Genomic DNA, 24,374 nt, shown 5'->3' with positions numbered 1-24,374 from the left:
TTTCATATAAATGAAATCAGGGTGGCCTTTGTGACTGGCTTCTTTCACTCAGCATATTATCAAAGTTCATCCATGTTGTATGTGTCACAATTTCTTTTTATGGCAGAATAGTTTAACTTTTTGGTTGTTAGGAGTTATGGGTAAGGCTAGGGTTAGGTTTAGAGGTAGGGATAGAGTTAGGACTTGGTAAAGTGTTAGGGTTAGGGCTAGGGCTAGGGTTAATGTTAGTGTTGGGTTAGGGTTAGGGCTAAGTCTAGTGTTAGGGTTAGTGCTAGGTCTATGTCTATGGTTATGGTTCATGCCACCTTTTATTCAACAGTTCCAAATGGTGATAGACATTTGGGTTTGTTTTTATTATAAAAAATGCTGCTATGGCTATTCACATATAAGACTCTGAACACCCAAGTTTCCATTTCTCCTGGATAGACACATAGGGATGTGATTGCTGGGCCCTGCGGTAACTCCTGCTTTCACTCTCGAGTTGTTTTCCGTGGTGACTGCTCCAGTGCAGTCCCACTGCTCTGCCACCTCCTTGCGAACCCTTCTGGTCTGGCGTTTTTTTTACCCGTCCCTGTGGTCTTGACTTTGCATTTCCCTGCTGGCTGATGGTAAGCACCTTTTCCTGTGCTTATTTGCCATGTCTCCCTTCTTTGGAGAGTTTTTTCAGAGCCTTTGCCCATTTTTTCCTTGGGTTAAGCAACTGTTAGGTAAACAAAAGGTGGCACATTTATACCTTTTATTGAGTTGAAAGAGTTCCATAGATACTCTGGATACTAGCCTATCAGAGATGCGACTTGCTGGTATTTCCTCCATTCTGTGGTTGGCTTTTTCCTTTTTTGATGGGGTCCTCAGAAGCACACAAGTCTATTTTTCATGATGTCTAGTTTAAATTTTTTCTTTCGTTGCTTGAGCTTTTGGCATTAGATCTGAGGATATTTTGCCAAATATAAGGTACAAAGATTTGCCCTGAAGTTTCAGTGATTTAGGTCTTAATTTTTGCACATGGTGTTAAGGGTCCATTTATTGAAAAGGCTGTCCTTTCCCTACTGAGAGGTTGGCACCTGTTTCCTTGTGTGGGTTTGTCTGGGGCTCAGAATCTCTCCATTGATCTCTGTCCTGTCCAGCACCACAGACTTAGCTGCTATAGCTCTGCAGTCAGTTTGGATGTTCAATTAAGGCTTTATGGGTCCACGGGGTGAGCTCAAGACCATGGCCTTGAGGATGGAAAGGTGAGGCGTAGAGGGCAGCTCTGGGAGCAGAGGGAGGGAGGGGTCTGAGACAGCACTGTGGCAGGGAGCAGAGATGGAGGCCTGCACGACGCAGGGCACTGGGAAGGTGGCGCTGAGCAGCTGACCCGTACCGTCCCCCCACAGAAATACCCACAGCCCAAGGGGCAGAAGAAGAAGAAGATCGTTAAGTATGGCATGGGCGGCCTTATCATCCTGTTCCTTGTGGCCATCATCTGGTTCCCGCTGCTCTTCATGTCTCTGGTGCGCTCTGTCGTCGGCGTTGTCAACCAGCCCATCGACGTCACCGTTACCCTCAAGCTGGGGGGCTACGAGGTGAGCAGCCACCTTCGCCAGCACAGGAAGCAGTGCAGGTGCAAGCTCTGCCCGCACACTGAGGGCTCTGGCCAGGCAGCCCCAATTCCCACTCCTCCCTTTCTGGTCCTCATGGACTACGCAGAGCGTGGCCTGCGTGCTGGCGACCTGGGGAGTCAGGGAGGCTCCCCCGGCACCATGTCACCCCGTTTTACCCTCAGCCCCTGTTCACCATGAGCGCCCAGCAGCCGTCCATCGTGCCCTTCACACAACAGGCCTATGAGGAGCTGTCCAGGCAGTTTGACCCCCACCCGGTGAGCAGCCCCCACATTGCATCTGCCTGGCAGGGGAAGGGATGGCTTTTGGGGGGGTGGCCTGGCTTCACCCCACTGAGGCGCCGTCTTGTGCTCAGCTGGCCATGCAGTTCATCAGCCAGTACAGCCCCGAGGACATCGTCACAGCGCAGATCGAGGGCAGCTCCGGGGCTCTGTGGCGCATCAGCCCGCCAAGCAGGGCCCAGATGAAGCGGGAGCTGTACAACGGCACTGCCGACATCACCCTGCGCTTCACCTGGAACTTCCAGAGGTACGTCCTGGGCTCGGATGGGGCCTGGATGGGGTACACGCTTCGGTGGGTCACGCTGCACCCCCGCTTGCAGGGACCTGGCCAAGGGAGGCACTGTGGAGTACACCAACGAGAAGCACACCCTGGACCTGGCCCCCAATAGCACTGAGCGGTGGCAGCTGGCCAGCCTGCTGGAGGGCACCTCGGACCAGTCCGTGTGAGTGGGGACCAAGGGGCCTGGGGGCACCAGGAAGGCTGGGCCAGACCTGACCCACTGGATTCCTCCCCACAGGGTCATCCCTAACCTCTTCCCCAAGTACATCCGTGCCCCCAACGGGCCTGAAGCTAACCCCGTGAAGCAGCTGCAGCCCAGTGAGTGTGTTTGGGGGAAGGTGGTGCTGGGTCATGGCCTCTGCCCTGGGAGAGGGTGTGGCCTGACTGTCTCACCGCTCTGATCCAGACGAGGAGGCGGACTACCTCGGCGTGCGCATCCAGCTGCGGAGGGAGCGTGTGGGCTCGGGGGCTGCTGGCTTCCTTGAGTGGTGGGTCATCGAGCTACAGGACTGCCAGGCTGACTGCAACCTGCTGCCCATGGTCATCTTCAACGACAAGGTCAGCCCACCCAGCCTGGGCTTCCTGGCTGGCTACGGGTGAGTGCAGTGCTGTGGGCCTGGGGGCTGGTGTGCGGCTGTGGGTAGCAGCCCCCAGGACTCACCCACACTTGCCTGGCAGGATCATGGGGCTCTATGTGTCCATCGTGCTGGTCATCGGCAAGTTTGTGCGTGGCTTCTTCAGTGAGATCTCACACTCCATCATGTTCGAGGAGCTGCCGTGTGTGGACCGAATCCTCAAGCTCTGCCAGGACATCTTCCTGGTGCGGGAGACGCGAGAGCTGGAGCTGGAAGAGGAGCTATACGCCAAGCTCATCTTCCTCTACCGCTCACCGGAGACCATGATCAAGTGGACCCGCGAAAAGGAGTAGGTGCCAGGCTCCGTGTGCACGTGAATGAAGGAGCCGGCCTGCCAGGAAGGAGGGCAGTGCTCCTCAGGCCACAGGAGCAGATACTCCAGTCCCAGGCCACCAGCTGTGACAGGTCCTCCTGGCCCACTGAGCCTTGATGCTGCTGTCAGAAGGGAGCTGTGGCCCCTCCACGGCCCAGCACAGGACTGCTGTCCCTTTCCGTTGTCCCTGCAGGGCCCAGTGCCAGACACACTGGGCCAGGGGGCCCAGCCCTCCTTTCTCCACACGTACTGTAGAGTTTTTTTAATTAAAACTTTTATTTATACAAACGGATGACAGCACGCTGCCTGCCCATCCCTGTGTCCTGCTCCAGCATGGCAAAGGTCCAGGCGGGGTGGTCCTGGGGTCCATCCTGAGGCTCAGCTCTCACCGGTCTGCGCCTCATCATCACTGTCAATCAGATACTCCTGTATCTCCTGCAAGACCGAGGCCCTGGGGGAAGCCACACAGTGGGAATCAGCCCAGAGGTGCTCACATCCAGGACCCCTCCCAAGGGCTCCCAGCACAGCAGGTACCAGTACCTCTGGCTACGGAGCTGGGCCTCAGTCAGGATGTAGGGTGGCAGGGGGTCCAAAGAAGGCTGCAACAGAGAGCTGGCATGAGTGATGGGCTACATGGCACAAAGCTAAGCCAGGGCCAACCTGCACCCTCACCCCAAGAGTGGGAGGGCCTCCCCTATCACCAACACAAGGCAGGATCCACTCACCAAGTCCTTCATGTTCACACGGCACCCGTAGCATAGCTGCTCGATGACACTGGCTCGGGGGTCCTCCCTGTGAGAGCAGAGCTGGACCTGTGTGCCTGGTCTTGGCCCCTCAGTGCAGGGCCCGAGGGCTTGGTCCCAGGTGTACCACCACCCTCTGTGTAGCTGCAAGGGACCAGCCATGGGGTGGGGTGGATCAGGAAAGAGACTCACCTCCCGCAGGGCCCAGCCCCCCGGCAACAGCCCTGGGCCCTGCCCACCCCTGCAGAGCAGCAGGGTGTTGTGGGTGCCTCAGCTGGTGGGGTGGGGGGCTGCATCTGGGAGAGATGTGAGGTCTGGGCCCCAAAAGCCGTGGCACTATCTGTAAGCAGAAATGAACTGAGGGGACCTCAGGATTGGTAAACCCCAATACCCACTCACCGGTACCCCTTCCACCCATGAACCCCGAGAACATGCAGCACAGACCAGCAGTGTCGATGTCCAGTGCACACATGCAGAGCAGGCAGCGGGGGCCTGAGGGGCCACCAGCATTGCCATCCCTTGGGGCCTTGACCAGCTTCTCACTCGTCCTGGAAGTGTGAGGACAGGGCACAGAGGCACCACCGGTTAACCAGAGCCTGGCTCCTGCCTGACCTGAGCCCCAGGGTGGTGAGCTCAGTGCCTACGCTCCCGCTCCCACTCCCACTCCCCGGCACAAACACACACCTGTACACGGTGCTGACTGTGGAGGGGAACTGGGCCTGCAGCCTGAGCATGAAGGCTTCCATAAGCCGGTGGATGCTGGACTTCTCAGGGGCCTAGGGACAATCAGAGGGGGGCTGGAGTGGCCCTGGTGCAGAGCAGCCCCCAGGCCTGGCCAAGGGGCCATGGGTTCCTCCACAGTCAGCTCCTGAGAGTCTGCCCTGTTGGGACTGGAGTGAATCAGGCGCACACTTCTAAACACAGCCATTATTAAAAATTAAATTACGGCCTAACTGGCGTGGCTCAGTGGTTGAGCGCTGACCTATGAACCAGGAGGTCACAGTTCAATTCCTGGTCAGGGCACATGACCGGGATACAGGTTCAATCCCCAGGGTGGGGCATGTAGGAGGCAGCTGATCAATGATTCTCTCTCATCATTGATGTTTCTCTCTCTCTCTCCCTCTCCCTTCCTCTCTGAAATCAATGACCAAAGTGTTGCCAGTTCAATTCCTGGTCAAAGGGGCACATACCTGGGTTGCGAGTTCCCTCCCTGTCCCACCCAAGTTGGGTGCGTGTGGGAGGCAACCAATCAATGTGCCTCTCTCACATCGATGTTTCTCTCCCCCCCCCCCCCGCCCTCCCTTCCACTCTCAATAAAAATTAATGAAAAAATATCCTTGGGTGAGGATTAACGAAGAAACACACCAAAAAAAACAAACAAACAAAAATAAGTCAAAATTTTAAGCACCTCTGACAACGGTCATTCTGCCCCTCCATCATCCCCTTCCCCATGTCCATGACCACCCCTCCCCCCAAGCTGGGCACCTCGCCTTCCCAGGGATGGGTACCAGGGTGTGGCAACTCCCTCTCCTTGTGAGCCCTCTCCCCCTCGAAGGCACCAACCAACCTGTCCTCCAACTCCAAGGGATATCCTGTATACGCTCCAAGATGCTGGGGGACAAGGGGACGCCACTGTGGTACCAGGTGGCAAGCACTGAAGCTAGAGGGCTGGTGTGGCCACAGCTCAGGCTGCCGAAGCCGTGCTGGCAGCCTCTGCCCTGTCCTGCAAGTTACCTTGGTGTCGATAGCTGGTGTGAAGACAGAGGGCACAGCAAACAGGCGGTTGTAGAAGGCCACCTCCTTCAGTGTGTGGTCGCGCATGGGCCGCACCACCACCACGTCACCATGCCTCTCATCAGAGAAGCCCTGGGGGGGGGGAAGGGAGGGGGATATGTTCTTCCCCGTACCCAGCTGACAGCGTTATAGCTCCCTCCTTCCCTGCCAGCTGAGGGGTGTCAGGCTCCTCCCTCCATGAGGAAGACCCCAAGACTGATTCACAAGATACTACTTTCAAGTGAAAGGGCCTAAAGGGTGAGGGTGGGAGGGGCCCCTGGGCAGCCTGGCCCCTGAGTACCGTGTCCCAGGCCAGGAAGGCCCCTCTCCCCAGCGCCAGGCTAGTCATGAGCTTGATGGCCAGGCGGGTACAGCTGTCTCCCGTCATCACCTTGGAGTAGCCATGGGTCCGGGCCACGTGCAGAATCAAGTGGGTTCTGCAGAGCAGAGCAAGGGATCTCAGACACAGGGAGGACAGGGCCAGGACCTGGGGGGGAGGAGGCTCACCGCAGGGTCTGAAGAAGCTCCTCCTTGGCTGTCAGTGTCTTCACTGAGTCGAAGAGTCTAGATAAAGCCTCGGTCTGGGCAGCTGTGGGTGCCTGGGCCTCAGTCTGGGCAGCTGTGGGTGCCTGGGCCTCAGTCTGGGCAGCTGTGGGTGCCTGGGCCTCAGTCTGGGCAGCTGTGGGTGCCTGGGCCTCAGTCTGGGCAGCTGTGGGTAGCCCAGCTGGGCCCTGGGGGTCCTGGGAGCCAGGTTGGCTCAGCTGCTCCTCCCCTGGGGCTGGTGCGTGCTGCTGCTGGAGGAAACTGTCCACAGCTGCCTTATAGGCCCCCTTGGTCCCTGAGGGCTCCTGGGCAAGGTGGCGAAGCACGGATGGCGGCAGGCCGAACACCTTGCAGGGCAGGGGAGGGTGGAGAAGCTGTGTGAGGCCCCGGCCCACCACTGTATATAGCGAGGCGCGGCCCCGACAAGAGGCCGCAGCCTGGCCCCAAGTGGGCATGCACTCCTCGTGGACATCCCAGCGGAAACCTCCAGGGGTCCTTCTCAGGGGTGGGCCCACGTACCTCTTCTAAGGCCACAATGTGCCAGGGAAAACCAACTGTCTGCAGGATCAGCTTCATCTCGGCTAGGGTTTTGGCTCTGTCCTCCGGACTCTGTCCACAGGCTGCTCCCTCTGAAAAAGGCAGAAAGAAAGGCGTTATGGCTTGTAGGAGACGAGCCCAGGCAGGCAGGACAGGCCAACACATGAGATCCCTCGAGCCTGTGCTCTGCAGAGCAGCAGCTTCTGTAGAAACCACAGGCTGCAGACCTCCTTGGAGGAGCGTTTGCAGAGTGGGCATTGGGTTTTCTGTAGTGGCCGAGGGACAAGGTGGGGAGGGGAGGTGGGGCAGGTTAGCATCCAGCCCCTTGGGTAGTGAACTCAACCATCTCACTCAGTGCCCTAGATCCCGCAGAGGCGGCCAGGCCGACGCTCCTGCCTGACTCTCTGATGGTCTGACTTATGACAACAGCAGTGCCATCTGTTGGTGGACAAATGCACTGTCTCCAGGGCCTGGGTGTGGGCACAGTGCCAGCTGTTTCAGGGGGCCTGCACCAAGCGGTTGGGATCTTGAAGAGAAAAAAGGTCACACGTACCATCAACGTAGACAACCCCTGGCACAAAACGCAGTCTTTTGGCAGAATCTCGACTCAGGCCCTGGAGAGGGGAAGGGACTGGCCTCAGCCTCACGCCTAGAAGCCACAGGACACTCCCTACAGAAACCATGCTCTGTAAGGGGCAATGACCCCCCTGTAGTGGAGAGGCTGCCGAGGGGAGCCGCATAGCCTGACTCACTTCAAACTGCCTGGGTGTCTGCATCTCCCTTGTAAAGCCTGCCCTCCCGTCTGTTCCTGCTCCTGGCAGTGCCCCGAAAAGCAGCTGGATCCACATGGCCATCCATGCCCCTACCCACGCTCCTCTGGCTGCTCAGCATGGAACAGGACAACAGGACAAAAGCAAGAAATTGCTGCTCAGATGGAAGGGCACCACGTGCTGGACAAACATCTGGGGGAGCAGGCGCTTATCTCAGATCCTCCAGCCAGGTTTAGGGGACATAAAGTGAGAGCAGACGCACCACGCTCGAGCTCTGGGCACCTCCCAGGATCCCATACAGACCACCCCACGGCTGCAGCCTTGTCCCCAGTCCCTCCAGTCTACACCCCTCATAGGCAGTGCAGGTCATGTGTGTCCCACCCCCTGGCCAAAGCCTCCCCAGCACCATCGGGAGAACCCGTAACTGCCCCACTGTGATCCGGGCAGGCCAACACAACCAGGAGTGTTCCTTCTTCTCCCCTCCCCACCTCGACATAAGCTGTCTTCACCAACACTGCCTCCCCTGACAGCATCCCTCCCCCTGCCTCTCATTCTCTTCCACTTCTCAAAGAAGCTGACAGGGCCAAACCACCTTTTGTCTCCCAAGACACCTGCTTCTATTTCAATGTCTTGCCCCAGACACACTCCCAGGACGAGAGAAGGCCACGGCTTCAAGGCCACCTTGAGTGACGCCCTGCTGTGCCCCCAGGACGTCCTTTTCCCAGTGATTATGTTTCTACAGTAGAGCAAATGGACAGAGTGCTAAACTGGGACGCAGCTCCTGGCTGGTGCACCTCTTGCATACACATCCAGGAGCCCTCCGGGGCCGCTCTCTCTGGTCCTAAACAGGAGCCCCTTGGTGCTGACCCTCCACTTTCAAGCTCGGTTGGGCGGTGGCCTGGGCACAGGAGAACAGTGTGGAGACGCACCTCAAGGACCTGCCAGATCATGGAGCTAGACGAAGGCCCCCCAGACCACGCCAGGAGCACCTGGGAAAGAAGGAACACTGCTGGAGGGCACCACATCTCCAACATGAGCATGCCCCCACCCCCCTCCACTATGGATATCCCCGACATGGGTCCATTCTCAGAGCCCAGGCACAGGACAGTGGGAGGAGCTGGTAGGATGCAGCTGGGACAGGCTGCCTGCAGGAAGGGTGGCATGGGCTAAGAGCCAGGGCCCGGGGGGCCGAACTGCCCAGTTGGGGATTCCACAGAGGAGTCACTCCACACTCTACCTTCTCTCCTGGAAAGATCAGCCGGTTCTTCCCAAGCACAGCTCTGAACTTGTGGACGTAGAACGCCTTGAAACAGTCCCTGCAACACAAACCACCACTGGCTGCAGCCACATGGCCCTGGTTGCCTACCTCCATGCCAAGAGAGGGAAGCCAATACTGGCCTCTGCAGGGGGACAGCCTGATGCTTGCTCAGTTACCTTTTCCTTCTTGTACCAACTCCCATCTTTAAAAGAAGCATCTTGACAATGAGGCTCTGCCCCGAGGTCGGCATGGAGGGGTTCTCACCAGATATGGTTGCCCCAGGATGAGCCTACCACATGGGAAGGCCCACATGCATCACCCCTACAATCCTTACCAGTATGAACCGATGCCTGAGGGGCCAGGAGCCTGGTGCCACCTGCACTGGCAGGCGCTCAGAAAGGCCCAGCTGGTGGAACAGATGGACATAGGCAGGCGCAGGACAAGGCCACCCAGCCCTTCCCTGAGCAGAGTTGATGACCCCTTCCAAGACCCCCACGAAGAGAAGCACCACCTCTTGGGGTGAAGGGGGAAACACTGAGAAGGCTGCAGGAGCCCAGAGACCTGAAGCTCCACACAGGCCCTTCTCTAGTGCTCTGATCCGGCTGGGACCAGAAATGCCCAGGAAGCTCCTGGAAACGCAGAGTCCTGGGCTCTTCCCCAAACCCACAGATCAGAACTTACAGGGCTGGTCCCGGGAACCTGCGTTCTTGGTAAAACTTCCAGCTGATTCTCGGGCTCACTAGGTCAGAGGTGGTCAGCCTTGACTGCACATTAGAATCACTAACTACAGCACAGTATATTGGGATGAGGCCCAGGCATCTGCTTTTTAAAGCTCCCCTGACAGCCTGGGTGGAGAACAGCACACTGAACAGAGGAGGCAACACTGTACCCCCAAAATTGCCCCATGCCTGGGGCTATGCACTGTCTGCTTCTTTTTCCTGCTCAGCTATCCTTGTGTCCACAACAACCCCCCAACACTGAACAGGAACTCCTTATAATGAGCCAACCAAACACCCCACAGGTCTTTTGAGGACGGTAACTCAACTCAGTGTTTAACTGCAAAATGCTGGAGCTCTAGGGACCCCAAGTGACCAGCCATAGGAAGTGCCTCCCAGGAAAGCCGGAGTGTGGTGAGGTTCCCCCAGCAGACACAGACACTGCGGGTGAGGAGGTGGGGGAACCACCCTGTGGCTACCCCACTCCATGTCCTCCCTGCACTTTCCCTCTGGGTCAGCCAGCGTTTCCCACGTGTGCCGATCCTCACAATCATTGAGGAAACATGTTCAAGACCTAGACTGCCAAAACTTACAACCAGAAAGTCAGCTTTCCACCTTTTCCCAAAACTGAGCAAGCGCAGGGGGGGAGCTCTGGGCCCCGAAGTCCTGCAGGCCTTGCCTAGAGCTGCTGCAGTCTGTCCTCTTATCAGCGAGTTCTCCAAGCAGATTGGAGGGATCATCCTTTTTAGATGCTCTGAAGTGATTAAAGCAGTGGCTTCTTTGCCTAAAATGTATTTCCTGGTGGCGTACACCTCGTCCTACTGAGCACACACCAAGTCTACTAAGCTCCCAAAAGATGTTCAGGGACGAGAAAGTTTTTGGAAAACAATTTATTCAGTCCCTTCAGTTTCTTTTTTGGAACATTTTAGAAAGCAGAGTCCGACACTCTTGGAGACCAATTTTAAGATGGGAGCTGATCACTCATTCAACAAATGTTCATTTGCTATACAAAGCGTGCAACATCACCAGGAATTAACAGGGGTAAAATGGGAGACCAGCCCTGCCCTCCTGGAGCTGTGAATCTAGTGGAGTGATGAGACACAGAAGAGTTTTGATTCAAAGGCGATGTGACAGGGGCACAGCAGAGCTTCAGATAAAACAGAACAAGCTGGTGCCCAGGCCCCTCTGAGAATAAGTCTCTGCTCCTGTATAAAGGACCCCCCCTCGCCCCGAGGCAGGGGAAGGCTGAACCCACCTTCCACTCCTCTGTCCCTCACAAGTAAAACAGGCATCACCCGGAGCACCTGCCCAAGATCCCAGGATGCTCCAAATCGCCCTGCGATGTGTTCTAGCTGCCCAGAAACGCTATCCCGCCTGCACCTCACTCACTCACTCTGCCAGCTCTCCTCCTAAGTGCCCTCATATACCTTTCTGCCACCTGATCCTCAGTTGAACGGTGGGAGACTGGTACCCACACAGAAAGGAAGGCAATCCTAGCTTCTGAGCAAGCCCTTCTGCCAGGGTCTCCTGTCCTCCTCCAGGCCTCACCTGCAGAAGGCGTCCCCTGCTCGGATCACCACCACGGGCAGGCCTTCCGAGCACTTCACACACTTCAGCTCACGGCTTTGGAGACATGGCGGGGAAGAGAGAACAAGAACACATTGCACACGCCCCTCCCTAAGACTTCAGAGAGAGGTCCTGTTTCTCATCCCAACCTCGGGTAGGGGAGAGGTCATGTGGGCGACTGAACACGGGCAACCAGCTTGTGTCTTAACCAAACTTCCAATTTGAAAAACGACAAGGGCCCTGGAGGATTCCGGTCTGTTAAAGCCGTTCAGGGGGCACCTAAAGGCCACCTCTCATCTCTCCAGGGCTGGCCCGCCAGGGGCGTCAACCTGCTCTGGGTGGCTCAGGACGGGAGGCGGGGAGTCGGTGGGTGACAGCGACAGGAAAGCCGACTTCTCTTCCAGGAAAGACGGCATGGTCAGCGGCAGCGCTGTCCCACCGACTGCAAGAACTTGAGGTGCGAGAGAGCAGAGGGGGGCCCGCCCTGGGGAGTCCACCACCGGCCGGACAGGCTCTCCCAGGTGCTGCGGAGAGCGATCCAGCCTCCCCGGGACCCCGGGCTGCGAGGCTGGGCTTCCGGAGCGCGGCGGCCGGGACCTCGGGGTAGAACAGGCCGCCGGCTGGGGGCGCCGCGCCCAGGGGCGGGGTGGCGCCCAGTTCTTACCCAGCCCGCGGCGGCGGCGGCGGCAGCGGCACCTCGGGCGCCGGCGCCCCATAGTCCTCGCCCACCTGGCACATGGCAGCCCCGGGTAAGCGGCAGGCTGCGGCCCTGCCGGCGGCGGGCGCGCTCTGATGACGTCACCGATCGCCGTCGCGCGCTGCCTCGCCGCCCGCGGAGGCGGGGTGAGCCCGGAGACGTCAGCGCGACGCCGTCGCGGCGGTGACGCGAGGGCCGGTCCTGGCCGGCCGGCCGGGACAGCGGCGGCGGCGGTCCTGGCCCCGGGATGGCGATGTTCCGCAGCCTGGTGGCCTCGGCTCAGCAGCGACAGCCCCCGGGGGGGCCCGCGGGCGGCGACAGCGGCCTGGAGGCGCAGTACAGCTGCCCCATCTGCCTGGAGGTCTACCACCGGCCTGTGGCCATCGGCAGCTGTGGCCACACGTGAGTGCGTCGGCCTCCGGGCGGCCGCGGGACCGCGCTCCGCCGCGGGGAGGGGTCTGCGCCGGGCCGGAGGGTCGGAGGCCGCCGGCCGCCGAGAATGGCGGGGAGCCGGGTGCGGGGAGGACGCAGGGGCGTGGGAGCGGGGCTCCCGACGCCGCGCCTCCCTGCCCTCGGCGCGTTCATCCGCTTTGGCCCCGGCCCCGCCAGCCCTGGCACTCCTCCCACCACCCCGGCGGCACGCGGGCAACCTGCATCCCGTCCCGGGTCCCGGGGTCCGCTGACGGCCTCTGGGCCTCCCCCGGTGCTCAGAGGGCAGCCGCGCGACCTCTGCGCCCGGCGCTTGGATTCGGCCCCGCGGAGACTGGAGTGGGCGGTTGTAAATAAATGCCTGTGGCTTTTGCTATCAACTCTTTCTCGGCCCGGCTGTCTGCTGTCTAGTTTGCCGAGGAGAGAAGTTCCCTAAAGTTAGGAGCGGGGCTTGTGTGGAGTCTGGTGCTGCTTCCTTTCTTTCTGATGGAGAACTCGGGTCACATCGATCACCGATCAGCCAGGCCGGCCGGCCCTCAGGGGAGCAGTCGCGAAGCACCTTGCCAGGGTTTCCAGCTGCCTGCACCAGGGCTTGCAGAGGCCTCCTGCGGGGTCCGGGGAACAGAAACCTGAGGATGCGGGCTCCTCCCAGCTGAGCGCTTCACTCAAGTCATCTTGGAGCTGCCAGCCTGGTTGGGAGGGAGCTGAGATCAGAGCGTCCACTCCGAATCTCCCAAGTGACTGAATAATGCAGCTCTTGAGTGAAGGCAGCCAGGTGGGGAGCGGGCCCAGAGAAGCGGCTTGGTGGCTGGAAGAGCTGCCGAGGAGGTGGAGCTTTCACTCCAAGGGGTTGGGCTGAGGTGCACCTAGGCTGGTAGGAGGCCCTAGTTGCAAACAAAGGTAGCTGACTTGGGAGGCTCTTGATACAAAGTGGTCGCTGCAACTGCTGGGTGAGTGAGTGTGTGACTGCTCCTCACCCAGGGAGGTGGCCGGGATAGAGTCAGGATCCAGAAAGCCTTCCCTTCCTTTCCCCCGCCCCAGGCCAGGCAGCACAGAGAGCCCTGCAGACTTTTTCATGCTGCTGGTGACATTCTGACAGGGTAGCTTCTGAACAGCACTTGTCTCTTGTAAGCACATGCTAGTGGGTGCTTGAAGGTGTGTTCTGCGTCTTTCAGTGCATCACTGAGAGAACTGTGAGGCTTCTCCTTTTAGAAACCCTCCCCTAGGTTTCAGAGGTGTCCTCATGGCACTGACACTCACCCAGCCCTGGGCCACAGTGTTTCCAGCCTCTTGGTCTGCACAAAACTGCATTTTTTCTTTTTTTATCCAAGTACATCGTTTCTTAAAATGTGGTTTCCAGAATACAGAACTACACAGGATTGTTGTGAAACATCTCTAATAAAGCCCCTCCCCGCTGCTTTTCTTAGCATAATCTCACCCCTCTCCTATTTCTAGGGCTGGTCCTACAAGGGCCTCTTCTACAGCTTGTGCCTTTAAAAGACCTACTCCCTGGCTCTCCCTGCTGGTGTGTGTTCCTAGCTATTCTGTCTCTACTTCTTACTTTCCTGAAGTTTCTGGCCCGGTGTTTTGAAGGCATGTATACAGATGAGCAAAGAAGATTTAAAGGCTCCGCCTTTCCTTTTAAAAACCTTGCTGGTGGTTTGGTTATTTCCCTCTACAGCTACCTGACTAAGTAGTTTCCTTTCTCAAAACAGGTTTTCTGGTGGTGAGAGCGGCCCTGTATGGGACAGGTACCCCTGCTCCAGCACCCAGACAGAAGGAGGGGTTATAGGCTTTCGAGCAGGAGCCCCTCAGGGGAGCTTGTGGGAGAGCTCCCAGGCACTCCCCAGGGGCCCCAGAGGAAGCTGGTTCTCTGTCACACTCAAGGGACATCCTGGGCAGTGAGCCACATCCGGAAACAGAAACTGCGTGGCTGTTTCTAACCTTCTGATGCACCCTCCCCTGAGGGCCTGTGTTTGGGTCAGGGTTTAGCCCAGGCTACCTCCGGCCTTTATACCTCTTCTTCATCCCCTCTAGTTAGTGCTGTCACATCTGTCCCTGCATCTGAGTATCCCCACATACAGTTTGTTACTGAACAGAGGTCATAGAAAAGTTTTAAAGTTCATTTTTTAAAATAATTTTATTGATTTTTTTACAGAGAGGAAGGGAGAGGGATAGAGAGTTAGAAACATCGATGGGAGAGAAACATCGATCAGCTGCCTCCTGCACACCCCTTACTGGGGATGTGCCTGCAACCAAGGTACATGCCCTTGGCCGGAATCGAACCTGGGACCTTTCAGTCCCCAGGCCGACTCTCTATCTAGTGAGCCAAACCAGCTAGGGCTTAAAGTTCATTTTTAAGGGGAACTGTAGGGAATGATAATAGATGTTTTCTGATTATTCCCTGCATGCCACAGCCCTGTGAGGCAAGTATTGCCACTATTCCTTCTGTACAAGGAAAGCGAGGTAAGCTGAATAAAGGTCCCATTCTCACAGCAAAGACAGGGTTTGAGCTCAGGCAGCCAGGCCCACCCTGCCTCTTAGCCGCTTTCCTCCCACCACCTTCAGTGCCCCTCTCCACCTTCCGCTTTTGCAGCAGTGACTGCAGACCCTGAGACCACTGAGCCTTTACAGCCCTCTGCCAGCGGCACCCAGGCCAATGAGCTGGCTTGTCTGGGTGGGGGTCCCAGAGGCTCCAGGAGTTTCAGTCACTCCCTGCTTGGCTGCCCGAGAACACAGGCCTCAGACAAGGCCCATGGGCTCAAAGGCGGCTCAGGATCTGTGTGGGTGAGCCCAGTGAGGTGGGTCAGCACATGAGCCATTGCGTGACCACCCAGAAAAGGCTTTGGAAGTCAGCCTCCCTACTCAGGACAGTTCTCGGTGCCTGGGGCTCGGCCTGCCTGCCTTCCTGGGTCTCTGAAACATTGGCCTGTCCTGGTGTACCTGCATTTGCAGAAGGCCAGGGTGGGAGTGAGGCACCTGAGTGGTGCTGCTGTAGCCTGGAGTCCCTGCACTGGTCGTCAGGCTTTTGCAGCTGTGCCTGCGGGTTTGCCATGAGAACGGGCCCCTTCAGCTAAGAAGCTGCCCAGCACCAGTCTCTTGGGCTGACACAGGCAGGAACCTCCTGCAGGAGAAGTGAGCCCTGGTAGTCTGCTCTAGCCCTCGGCACACCACATTGATGATGCTGGAAACTAGGCCATGAGCTGAGCTACTGTGTGGACACCTAGTTCTGCCTCTAGCTCCTCGGGGACTGTGAAAAGGAGACAGGCAGTGCTGCAGGGCTGGGCGAGTCCAGGGTCAGGCAGGGGTCCAGGTGTGCCTTCTCACAACTCCCAAAGTTCCCCTGCCTCCTACTGGAGGACAGTGGGGTACCCTTCACCTTGACCTCTGTGTCCCATCGGAGACCTGCTCCTCCGGAGGCCTGCACTGGACCCTGCATTCTGCCAGTGTTGAGGGTTACGGCTCATCCCCATATGTGTCCTTTGTCTTATGTCCTTTCCTTCTGCGTGTGTTTTTTACAGCTTTATTGAGAGACAATTCCCTTATTAAAGTGTACGATTCAGTGGCCCATAGTATATGCACAGCATTGAGTAACCATTACCACACTTAATATTAATACATTCTTATCATCCCCAAAAGAAACTTCATCCCCATTGGAAGTCAACCTCTATACCCACAACTCCTAACCTGCTTTCTGTCTCTGTGGATTTGCCTGTTCTGGACAGTTCACATAAATGAAATCATACCATGTAGTCCTTTGTGATTGGCTTCTTTCACTGGGCATGATATTGTTGATTTTTTATTTCTTGATTTCAGAGAAGAAGGGAGAGGGATAGAGAGAGATAGAAACATCAGTGATGAGAGAGAATCATTGATCGACTGCCTCCTGCATGCCCTTTATTGGGGATTGAGCCCGCAACCCAGGCATGTGCCCTTGACCCTGGGACCCTTCAGTCTGCAGACTGATGCTCTATCCACTGAGCCAAACTGGCTAGGGCTGGGCATGATATTTTCAAGGTTCCTCCAGTGGTCACACCTGTCAGTACACACTCCCTCTTATGCTGAGTCGTAGTGCATCGCAGAGATAGACTGAGATCCCATGTCCGATACCCATCGATGGCCACCTGGCGGTTTGTACTTGGCTGTTGTCACTAGTGCTGGGTGAGCACTCGTTGGTTTTTTTCAGCTTCCCCATTGTGACCCTCGAGGCAGCACTTCCCTTCAGAGGCTGGGTGAAGTGAGAGACTGCCTGATAAATACCCCAAGACTGGTGAGGAACAGCCCTGGCATCCTCACTGGAGCATCAGGGCTGGGTGCATAACATCTCCTTTGCATGCCTGCTGTGATGCATGGTGAGCCCTCACTGGGTGCAGGACATGACCAGTGGGCCCACCTCCTTATTCTGCAGGACAGTGGTCACTAGGAACGCTGCACTCTAGGTGTAGGCCTACCTGAGCCTTATCTCATGTGCAGATGTTAATGTGAGAGGTGACCAGTCAGGTGGTAGCAGTACTAGAGGCCAGCCTGTAGGAGGCGGGCCTCGGGTTGGGCAAAGGAGGGACTGTGGATCTCCCTTGGCTGCCTTTTTCTGAGAAGGAAGTGAGAGTATGATGGCAAAGGGAACTCTGACCCCTTAGCTTAGCTGAGTCCTCTGTATACTCAGAAACATTTTCACATCCCTTTGTCCCGCACAGCTCCTGTCCCCACCATGGCCCAGCCTGTTCGACTTACACAGGTGGGAGTAGAGGGGTGCCCGCCCTGGTTTCCTGTAGTCTGCAGAGTTACCACCTTTCTCGTGCATCTGGGCTCAGTCCCTGTGATGGGACTGAGCACATGCTCTTCTGGGCTGTGGAGGCTCCATTTCAGTGTCGGTTCTAGATCCTATGTTGCAGCTAAGTGGTCCCCACAGCACTTCCTACGAAGCTGGACTGAAGTGGTCCTGTGATCAAGCGCCTTCTCCCTCTCACCCCTCCGACCAGCTTTTTCTCTAAAGAGCAGCACCCTCCTCTGCAGTGTTGGGGGTGGTTGTAAATTCCAGTTGAGGGGTGCATGGGTAGGAGGGCTCTCTGCACAGGCAGCCTACACAGGACGGGCATCTCCAGGGACAGTGCCGAGAGCTCAGGGCTGCAAGGAGCCTCAGGTGCCCACGTGTATGCCCAGGGCCAGGAGGATCACTGCTGGACTGTCAGGAGCCTGAGCACAGTTCCTCCTGTCACTGTTCCTCCATTCAGGCCTATCAGGAGAGCCCTTCCTGCCCAGAAGGTGGCACTGTCCCAAGGCTGGTGATGCTCATCTGCCAGCTTTGGCCCTTCCCCATCAATGAGTCCTGTGATTTCCTCTCCCACCATTGTTAGTGATTTCACTCCCCAGAGCTTAGTGAGTGGAGGGTCTCCAAGGTCCCCTGTACTGTCCCCATGTTTTCTGAGCTCCCTGAGGTATCACCATGTGCCAGTGAGATGGGCAGGCTGAGCTCAGGCCTCCTACTATAGCCAGAGCTCTTGCTGGGACCAGGGCCATGGGCCAGCACGGGTCCTAGAGAGCCACAGCTGCAGCTCTACCCAGTTCCAGGGTACAGCAGAGGGTCCCAAGAGCCCATGGCGGGAAGGGATCTGGGGTCATCTTTGAACCAAGTGGTACCCATCCAGCCAGTGGGACTCAGTCTCGGAAATACTGTCTCCAGAAATGCACAGTTGACAGCAATGGTGAGTTGCCCTACGTGTGCTGGAGCAATCTGGCCTGTGACCTCAGGCCCATGTCCTCTACCCCTGCAGGTTCTGCGGGGAGTGCCTCCAGCCATGCCTACAGGTACCATCCCCCCTGTGCCCGCTGTGCCGCCTGCCCTTCGACCCCAAGAAGGTGGACAAGGCCACCCACGTGGAGAAGCAGCTCTCGTCCTACAAGGCACCCTGCCGGGGCTGTAGCAAGAAGGTACCCACCCCGGGTGCCCTCGGGGCCAGGAGGGTGCTTGGGGCCTGGTTTCACCCTCCAGCAGAGGCGCTGGCCTCTTCCCTTTCCTGTTGAGGACCCTGTAGCTCTGCTCGGCCCCCCTCACGGCACCGAGCACTTCAGGTGGCTCTGCCTCTGGGCCCGCATTGCACCCCCCAGCTCCACTCTCCGGCCTGGGCTCTGGGTTGCTTGTGTGCCTTGTGGCTGATGCAGGGACATGGGCGGAGCTGAAACCCACCCGACACAGCCTTGACACTCCGGTGATCCGCTCCTCACCAGGGAGAGGAGGGCAGCTTGGGGCCACGGGCTGAATGGAGCACATCGCTCTGTGGTCTCTGTCACCTACATCGCCTGCCTTAGGCATCCTGCCCTAGAGCCCACCCTACCACCTTCCTCACACCCACCACTCCCCCAGGCCTGGGAGGCCCTGCCTCCTGGTGGATGGAACTGGAACTGATTTTGATTTTACATTTTCAGACTTAGCCATCTCTCTGGTGAACAAGTTCTACCAACTTAGCACAGTGGAAAGCTGCCACTGGTTGCTTTGCCTTAAAGGTCAAAGGTCTGAACTTTGGGGTTGACCTGAGAATCTCCAGGAGGGGGTGTTGGGGCTTCCTTCAAGCTCACATAGTCCCTTCCCCGCTTCTCCCCTTGATCCTCATATAGTTTCACATGTGAAGTGGCTCTGCCCTTCACTCCATGCCCCCCAACCCTGGGCAGAGCTGATATCAGAGGCTAGTCTGTTTCCCAGATACCTGGCTCAGACCTTGGTCCTGGGGATAGTGCCCTGTGCTCATGGAGGCAGTTGTCCTGCCCGCACCCTCTCTTGCTGTTTCCTCCGTTCTGTGAACTAGTCCTCTGTTTGTGAAATGTTTACCCTCCAGCCTCTTGGCGTTGGCCACATGGCAGGAAGGTGGTGTCCACTCCCAGGGAGGTTGACCAGGGTTCCTCAGCGCTGCCCTACCCCGGCCCTGCTCTGAGCTGGGACCCCTCCTCCCTAACACCCTGCCAGAGTTTGTGACTCAGGCAGCCAAGGAGAAGGTCAAGCTGGGTTTGGTTTGGGTTGGTTTGCTACCTTTTGGTAAGGAGTTTTGTCAGCTGTTCGGCTGTCTGAAAGAATTTGGCTCATTGGTTCCTGTTACGAGGGGCATTTTTCCTGAATGAAGGTACTTCCCATTCCCCCAGGGGCTCTGTGCTTCTGCAGCTCCCTAGGGACCCCAGCTTGGGGTGCTCCCATCCAGGGGCTGAGGGCCGTGTCAGCCTCCTGCCAAGCTGCAGCTAAAGCAGTAGCTCAGTGGCATGTCCTGGGGTCTCGAGTCTGTCTCCTTCCCTTGCCTTCTTTTCTCCAGCAGGGACACTGGGCCCCTAAGAGAGGCCCCAGAATCTGTTTGTTACACCGCTGGGCTGTGAACACCAGGAGCAGGACCAGCCTGCTTGCTGGTGGTTCTCTGGTCCAACGGAGCCAGAGGCTTTGCTGCCCTCTCCCCACCCCCCCGACTGCCTGACCCCTGCCCTGTCTCTCTTCCTAGGTGACACTGGCCAAGATGAGGGTGCACGTTTCCTCATGCATGAAGGTCCAGGAGCAGATGGCCAACTGTCCCAAGTTTGTCCCTGTGGTGCCCACATCCCAGCCCATTCCCAGGTAGGCCACCCCACCAGGGGCACTCAGTCCCTGTGGGTTGTGGGAGCAGCTCCGGTCTGCACCACTAGGTGGAGGCAGTGCTGCTCCCCCCAGAGGAAGTGGAAGGGGCTCTGCGTCACCTCCCAGCAGGGGTGTGCTGTCCCCAGAAAAGCAGGGTCTGGACAGATGATTCCTCTCGGGGCAGGTGGCCTGTCCTCGCCCCACTTGCCCAGCCATGTTGGGAAGGAGAGGGACGGGAGTGTGTGAGGCAGCAAGAGGTTACAGAGCAGTTGCCGTGGGGTGTGCTGGGGAGCAGGACAGAGGGCCCCACGGTGGCCAGGGTCCTCAGTACTTAGGCTGAGCCTCCTTCCTGCCTGCTCCCAGGGGAGGGGAGGGCACACCTGTGCTGGGGCAGGTGGGGCTGGGCTGCAAGAAGGTCGGTAGTGCCCAGTCGGGCCACCACTTACCCCTCCCCGCCCCACCCCAGTGCCGTCCCTAACAGGTCAACCTTCACCTGCCCTTACTGTGGCGCCCGCAACCTGGACCAGCAGGAGCTGGTGAAGCACTGTGTGGACAACCACCGCAGCGATCCCAACCGTGTGGTGAGCGCCCGCTGCCAGCTACCCGGGTGCCTGAGCCCCACTGTCCACCCACAGTGCCCTCCTGGGACTCCGGGGCGGGGGCTCGCTTCTCACTCCTGCTCAGCTTCACCCCAGTGTCCTCTGTTCCAGGTGTGCCCCATCTGCTCAGCGATGCCCTGGGGTGACCCTAGCTACAAGAGCGCCAACTTCTTGCAGCACCTGCTCCACCGGCACAAGTTCTCCTACGACACTTTTGTGGTGCGTGTCCTCCCCCTCCCCAACCCTTAACCAGCCTCAGGTCCATAATTCAAAGGGAGCTGAACACACAAAGGCCTCCCCAGATTTTTTAAAAATATATTTTTATTGATTTCAAAGAGGAAGGGAGAGGAGAGAGAGATAGAAACATCAATGATGAGAGAGAATCATTGATCGGCTGCCTCCTGGACGCCCCGCACTGGAGCCCACAACCCGGGCATGTGCCCTTGACCAGAATCAAACCTGGGACTCTTCAGTCCATAAGCCGATGCTCTATCCACTGAGCCAGACCCGCTAGGGCCCTCCCCAAATTTTTGTGGAAGCACCTACAGGTCTGGTGCTGATGGCAGGCAGGTCCAAGTGGCCACAGAGGTCCTTGGACTCGGGATCAGCACGGAATAGTTTGAGGGGGCTCCTTGGTTCTTCAGCGCTCTCTCCACACTGGGCGGGGGGGGGGGGGGCGCTTCTCTGGGAGAGGTGACCACAGGTACAGTGGCTGTTGCAGGGTGACCATCCCCCCAGCCTTTCCAGGACAGAGAACTGTGGAGGGTGATGTCTGGCCTGGCCTCAGGTGCTTATTGGAGAAAAGCCAAAGGGACTTCACCATCTTGAAAATCTCATCTGCTCTGGTCGGAACCCTGCCTGCCCCAGGCCTGCACCTCCTCAGGCTCTTCCTCCTGCTCAGCCCCTCCCCACCCGGCCCTGTTGTCCTGTCCCTGCCAGCCTGCAGCCTCCAGGTTCCTGGCTGTATGGGATAATTACTCATGTTCCTGTCTGCCCCCAGGGTCCCTGTGGTTGGAGGCGTGGAGCTCTCTGGCTTCTCTGCTCCTCACAACCCTCGTTTTCACATCTGAGGCAAAAGTACAGCTCTTTCTCCAAGTGTCTGCCCCTCCCACAGGCCCGCTGGGCAAGGGGTCTGTTGGACAAGGTGTCCGCTGGACAGCTGCAGGGGCCCTCAATGTGGAGAACTTGGGAGATGCCAGACAGCGATCCCACATGTGGCAGCACTTTAACCTCCAACAGAGCTTTCTCCACATGGCAGCAGTGACCCCGTGACTGCAGGGGCCTCATTCTTGGCCTGAGTCGTGCTGCAGGGAGGTGGGGAGAGTGGAGGCGGTCCTGCTGGTCTGTTCTGGTGACTGTCCTGAGAAGTCGCTAGCACAGCTGGGCCCTCATGTCTGGGCCCTTGAGTCCCCCAGCCCATCTCCACTTCCTGTCTTCCAGGACTACAGCATCGATGAGGAAGCCGCCTTCCAGGCTGCCCTGGCCCTGTCTCTCTCCGAGAACTGAAGGCGCAGCCCAGCCACCAGGACCGAGCCTCCTGCCTCGAGGGACAGGGCCATGCTTGCTCTCTGTGGCCCAGTGCCTGCACTTGAATGCGCCTTGCGGGCCAGGTGGGCCTCCATCATTTCAGAAGGAGAGGCGGTACTCGGATTGCCAGGCCGGGAGAGACCACTGTCCCCTGTCCATCAGAGGATGGTTGCCTGTGCTCCTGGTCAAGCGTGGCTGGTTTCTTCGGTGCTTCAGGCCAAGCAGGCAGCCCTCTCAGGGCCGGCCTGTTGGGACTGAGAGCAGTCAGCTATCTGCCTCTCTCAAAGCCATGGTGTCCTCCCCATGCGGAGGGGGAGCCCCAGAGACACCCGGCCGGCCGCCGGCGTCTGGCAGCACTTCCCCTGTGCACCTGGTACTGGCTTTGTGATACCTAGAAATTCTGGCATTTTTCTATATTATCCAGTGTGATAACCTTTTCACATTTTATAGAGCAAAGTCAAAGCAGTTTCTCTTCATATTGCAATATCTGTGTTTGACTAGGAACAATAGTATTTTTATGGAGCATTTACAAAATTATATTTTTTAAAAAAAAGTCAAAAACAAACTGTGTGGGATCAAGCTGGGGAGGGAAGGAGAGAGGGAGCAAATGCTGGGGCCAGAATGAGCCATGGAGTTTCACTTGTGCACACGGGGTGGAGGTGGCCACGCCCGAGGCCAGCTCAGTGTTTTCGAGGGTTCCTGTGGTTGGTTTGTCATTTCCCTTTGATAGTGACTTGGAAGAAATCTCAATTCCTTGGCCACTTGCAGTGGCTGCTGGGCTGTTCTGGGGCCTCCTCCTGCCCAGGGTCCTGGCCTCAGCCCCGCTGACCACATCCTGCCTTAGGCAGGGCCACCCCCAGTGGTGGTTGAGCTTGGGGGGGGCAGGGCTGTGCAATGGTGGACTGGGCCGGAAAATGCTTGTCAGTACTCTTGTTTGGTTCATGGCATAAATTATTGCTATCCTTTAAAAAAAAATAAAATGTTTGAAAGCGTCGGTAGCAGCAGGATGGGTTCATTCTGCAAATAGTGAAAGCCCAGGGCTGGTGTGGAGTCACCACAGCCTGCCTTTGCGAGTGGTTTCTGTCCCCAGGCAGCTCCAACTCAGTGACGCTGGCTTCAGGGTCACCCGTGAGGACATGGTGGCCAGGGGGAGCACTGTGGTCAACCGTCCTGCCCGCCAATGCTCTCAGGCCCTGCTGGCCTCGGCCGCCAGCGGTCACTGGGAAGACCAGGGCCTCCCACTCCTCCCACGAACACCATGCTTCCTTAGTGCACTGGAGGCTTCGCAACTGGGACCCTCGTCCCCCAGCCTGTTTCTGCCTCTCAGAGCAAATTCTTGAATTGCATCTAGTCCCTCGTGACAAACCCAGGCAGAGGTTTGCTGGGTGTTGGTGGCTTTCACCCCCTTGGTCCTAAGACAGGGTTTGCTGAGGCCAGTGGACTGGCCGGGTATCTCCCCAGGCTCCCTAGTCAGAGCTGGTCTGAATGGGGCCTGTTCTGGGCCCAGCGGTGGGGTAGTCGTCAGGATGTCCTTGGGGTGAAGCCCCACAGTCCTGCAGTCCCCACGCGGCAGCCACACTGCTACTGGCCTTTGGCACTCTGCAACCCACCCCCTAGCCTGCCTGGTGCCCCCCGAGTGTGACCTTAGCTCCCAAGCCTCACTCAGCCACTGAAGGGCCGTGAGGAGCCATTTAGACATTGGTACCCCACCTTCCTCCACTGAAACATCCACCTAGGGGGGTGCTCCATGGCCACCATCGGTGACACAGCCCTGCTGTTCTCCAGGTCACCGTGGGCCTTTCAAAGCCGCAAGAATCACCTGCCGGCCAGTATCCTGGTGGCTGGTCACCTGAGCCCTGTGCCTGCCTCACTCAGACAGCTTACCTGACGGGGCTGTGTTCTGGACCATGCCTCTACTGAGGCGGGGGTCCCCTGAGCTGTGGCAGAGCGGCGCAAGCGCAAGTTTCCACAAGTGGTCACTAGAGGGGAGTGGGACTTGGCCTGAAGTTACCCGTTTAGAAGGAGTCGACCTTGGACACCTTTAAGGAGCCACTGGCCCCACTCCCCTCTGACCAACTTTTGACCCCACTGGCCAAGGATGCCAGGTTCCAGGGCATAGCAGAGCCACATGCCAGCCTTCCAAAAGAAGGCCCTTGATGCAGTGCCCAGAGGAGCTGTCTGGATCCAACCTCAGCTTCCCCAGGGCCGACAGGAAAGGAAGGTGTCGAAGCAGCTGAGGTCCCTCCTGCAGGAGGCCCGAGACCCCAGTGAAGCCCTCTTGCCCAACCCTGACGACTGGCCCACCAGGCACAGACCCAGGCCACATTCCCCAGCCCGGGGCCTGCGTCTGTGTGCCTGGGGTGGCCTCAAGGGCTCCTGAGATCTGGCCACCATCTCAGCAGGTTCTGATCTCACCATGCGCTTGCCTGCTGTCTGCCCGTTGGGGAGATGGCTGGGTGATGGGGCCATACAGCCCCCCAGGGCACACAGGGCCCATGGGGTCCATGAGACACACGGGGAC

The 24,374-nt window shown here is 58.0% G+C and overlaps 3 protein-coding genes across 8 annotated transcripts in view; 2 read left to right on the top strand and 1 right to left on the bottom strand.

The window, feature by feature from the left end:
- The window catches only part of PIEZO1 (piezo type mechanosensitive ion channel component 1 (Er blood group)), a gene marked incomplete at its 5' end in the record, with an annotated part of 59,258 nt that extends 55,860 nt beyond the window's left edge, over positions 1-3,398 (top strand). For both annotated transcript variants that reach the window (XM_081106671.1, XM_081106670.1), the window contains 7 exons: positions 1,374-1,562; positions 1,763-1,855; positions 1,954-2,126; positions 2,200-2,322; positions 2,398-2,477; positions 2,566-2,755; positions 2,838-3,398. In XM_081106671.1, coding sequence (XP_080962797.1) covers positions 1,374-1,562; positions 1,763-1,855; positions 1,954-2,126; positions 2,200-2,322; positions 2,398-2,477; positions 2,566-2,755; positions 2,838-3,087 — 1,098 coding nt within the window. In that variant the 3' untranslated portion in view covers positions 3,088-3,398. The remainder of the gene's footprint in view (positions 1-1,373; positions 1,563-1,762; positions 1,856-1,953; positions 2,127-2,199; positions 2,323-2,397; positions 2,478-2,565; positions 2,756-2,837) is intronic.
- Positions 337-11,845, bottom strand: CTU2 (cytosolic thiouridylase subunit 2). Of its 4 annotated transcripts, none has more exons than XM_081106672.1 (15): positions 11,678-11,826; positions 10,996-11,070; positions 8,711-8,789; positions 8,268-8,462; positions 7,257-7,317; positions 6,686-6,795; positions 6,131-6,513; positions 5,925-6,060; positions 5,585-5,716; positions 4,535-4,626; positions 4,295-4,398; positions 4,043-4,190; positions 3,833-3,899; positions 3,648-3,706; positions 337-3,558 (listed from the first exon to the last, which is right to left on the bottom strand). In XM_081106672.1, exons 1-15 carry the CDS (start codon positions 11,749-11,751, stop codon positions 3,486-3,488), a joined length of 1,788 nt encoding a protein of 595 aa, XP_080962798.1. In that variant the 5' UTR covers positions 11,752-11,826; the 3' UTR covers positions 337-3,485. The 4 variants fall into 4 exon arrangements, with proteins under 4 accessions (XP_080962798.1, XP_080962799.1, XP_080962801.1 ...); XM_081106673.1 differs by having other exon boundaries at positions 3,373-3,558; positions 8,403-8,462; positions 11,678-11,845; XM_081106675.1 differs by having other exon boundaries at positions 3,373-3,558; positions 8,403-8,462; positions 10,875-11,070; positions 11,678-11,793.
- Positions 11,846-11,864: 19 nt separating this feature from the next.
- RNF166 (ring finger protein 166) lies at positions 11,865-22,847 on the top strand. Of its 2 annotated transcripts, none has more exons than XM_081106668.1 (6): positions 11,865-12,112; positions 17,911-18,067; positions 19,615-19,727; positions 20,194-20,308; positions 20,438-20,545; positions 21,767-22,847. In XM_081106668.1, the coding sequence occupies exons 1-6, from the start codon at positions 11,958-11,960 to the stop codon at positions 21,830-21,832; spliced, it is 714 nt and encodes a 237-aa protein (XP_080962794.1). In that variant the 5' UTR covers positions 11,865-11,957; the 3' UTR covers positions 21,833-22,847. The 2 variants fall into 2 exon arrangements, with proteins under 2 accessions (XP_080962794.1, XP_080962795.1); XM_081106669.1 differs by lacking the exon at positions 11,865-12,112 and adding an exon at positions 12,455-12,914.
- Positions 22,848-24,374: the final 1,527 nt, after the last annotated feature.

Source organism: Myotis nattereri (genome assembly GCF_964212035.1).
Source record: "Myotis nattereri genome assembly, chromosome: 15".
NCBI lineage: Eukaryota > Metazoa > Chordata > Mammalia > Chiroptera > Vespertilionidae > Myotis > Myotis nattereri.
The sequence above is the reverse complement of the archived record's forward strand: the minus strand, read 5'-3'. Positions and strand labels throughout refer to the sequence as shown.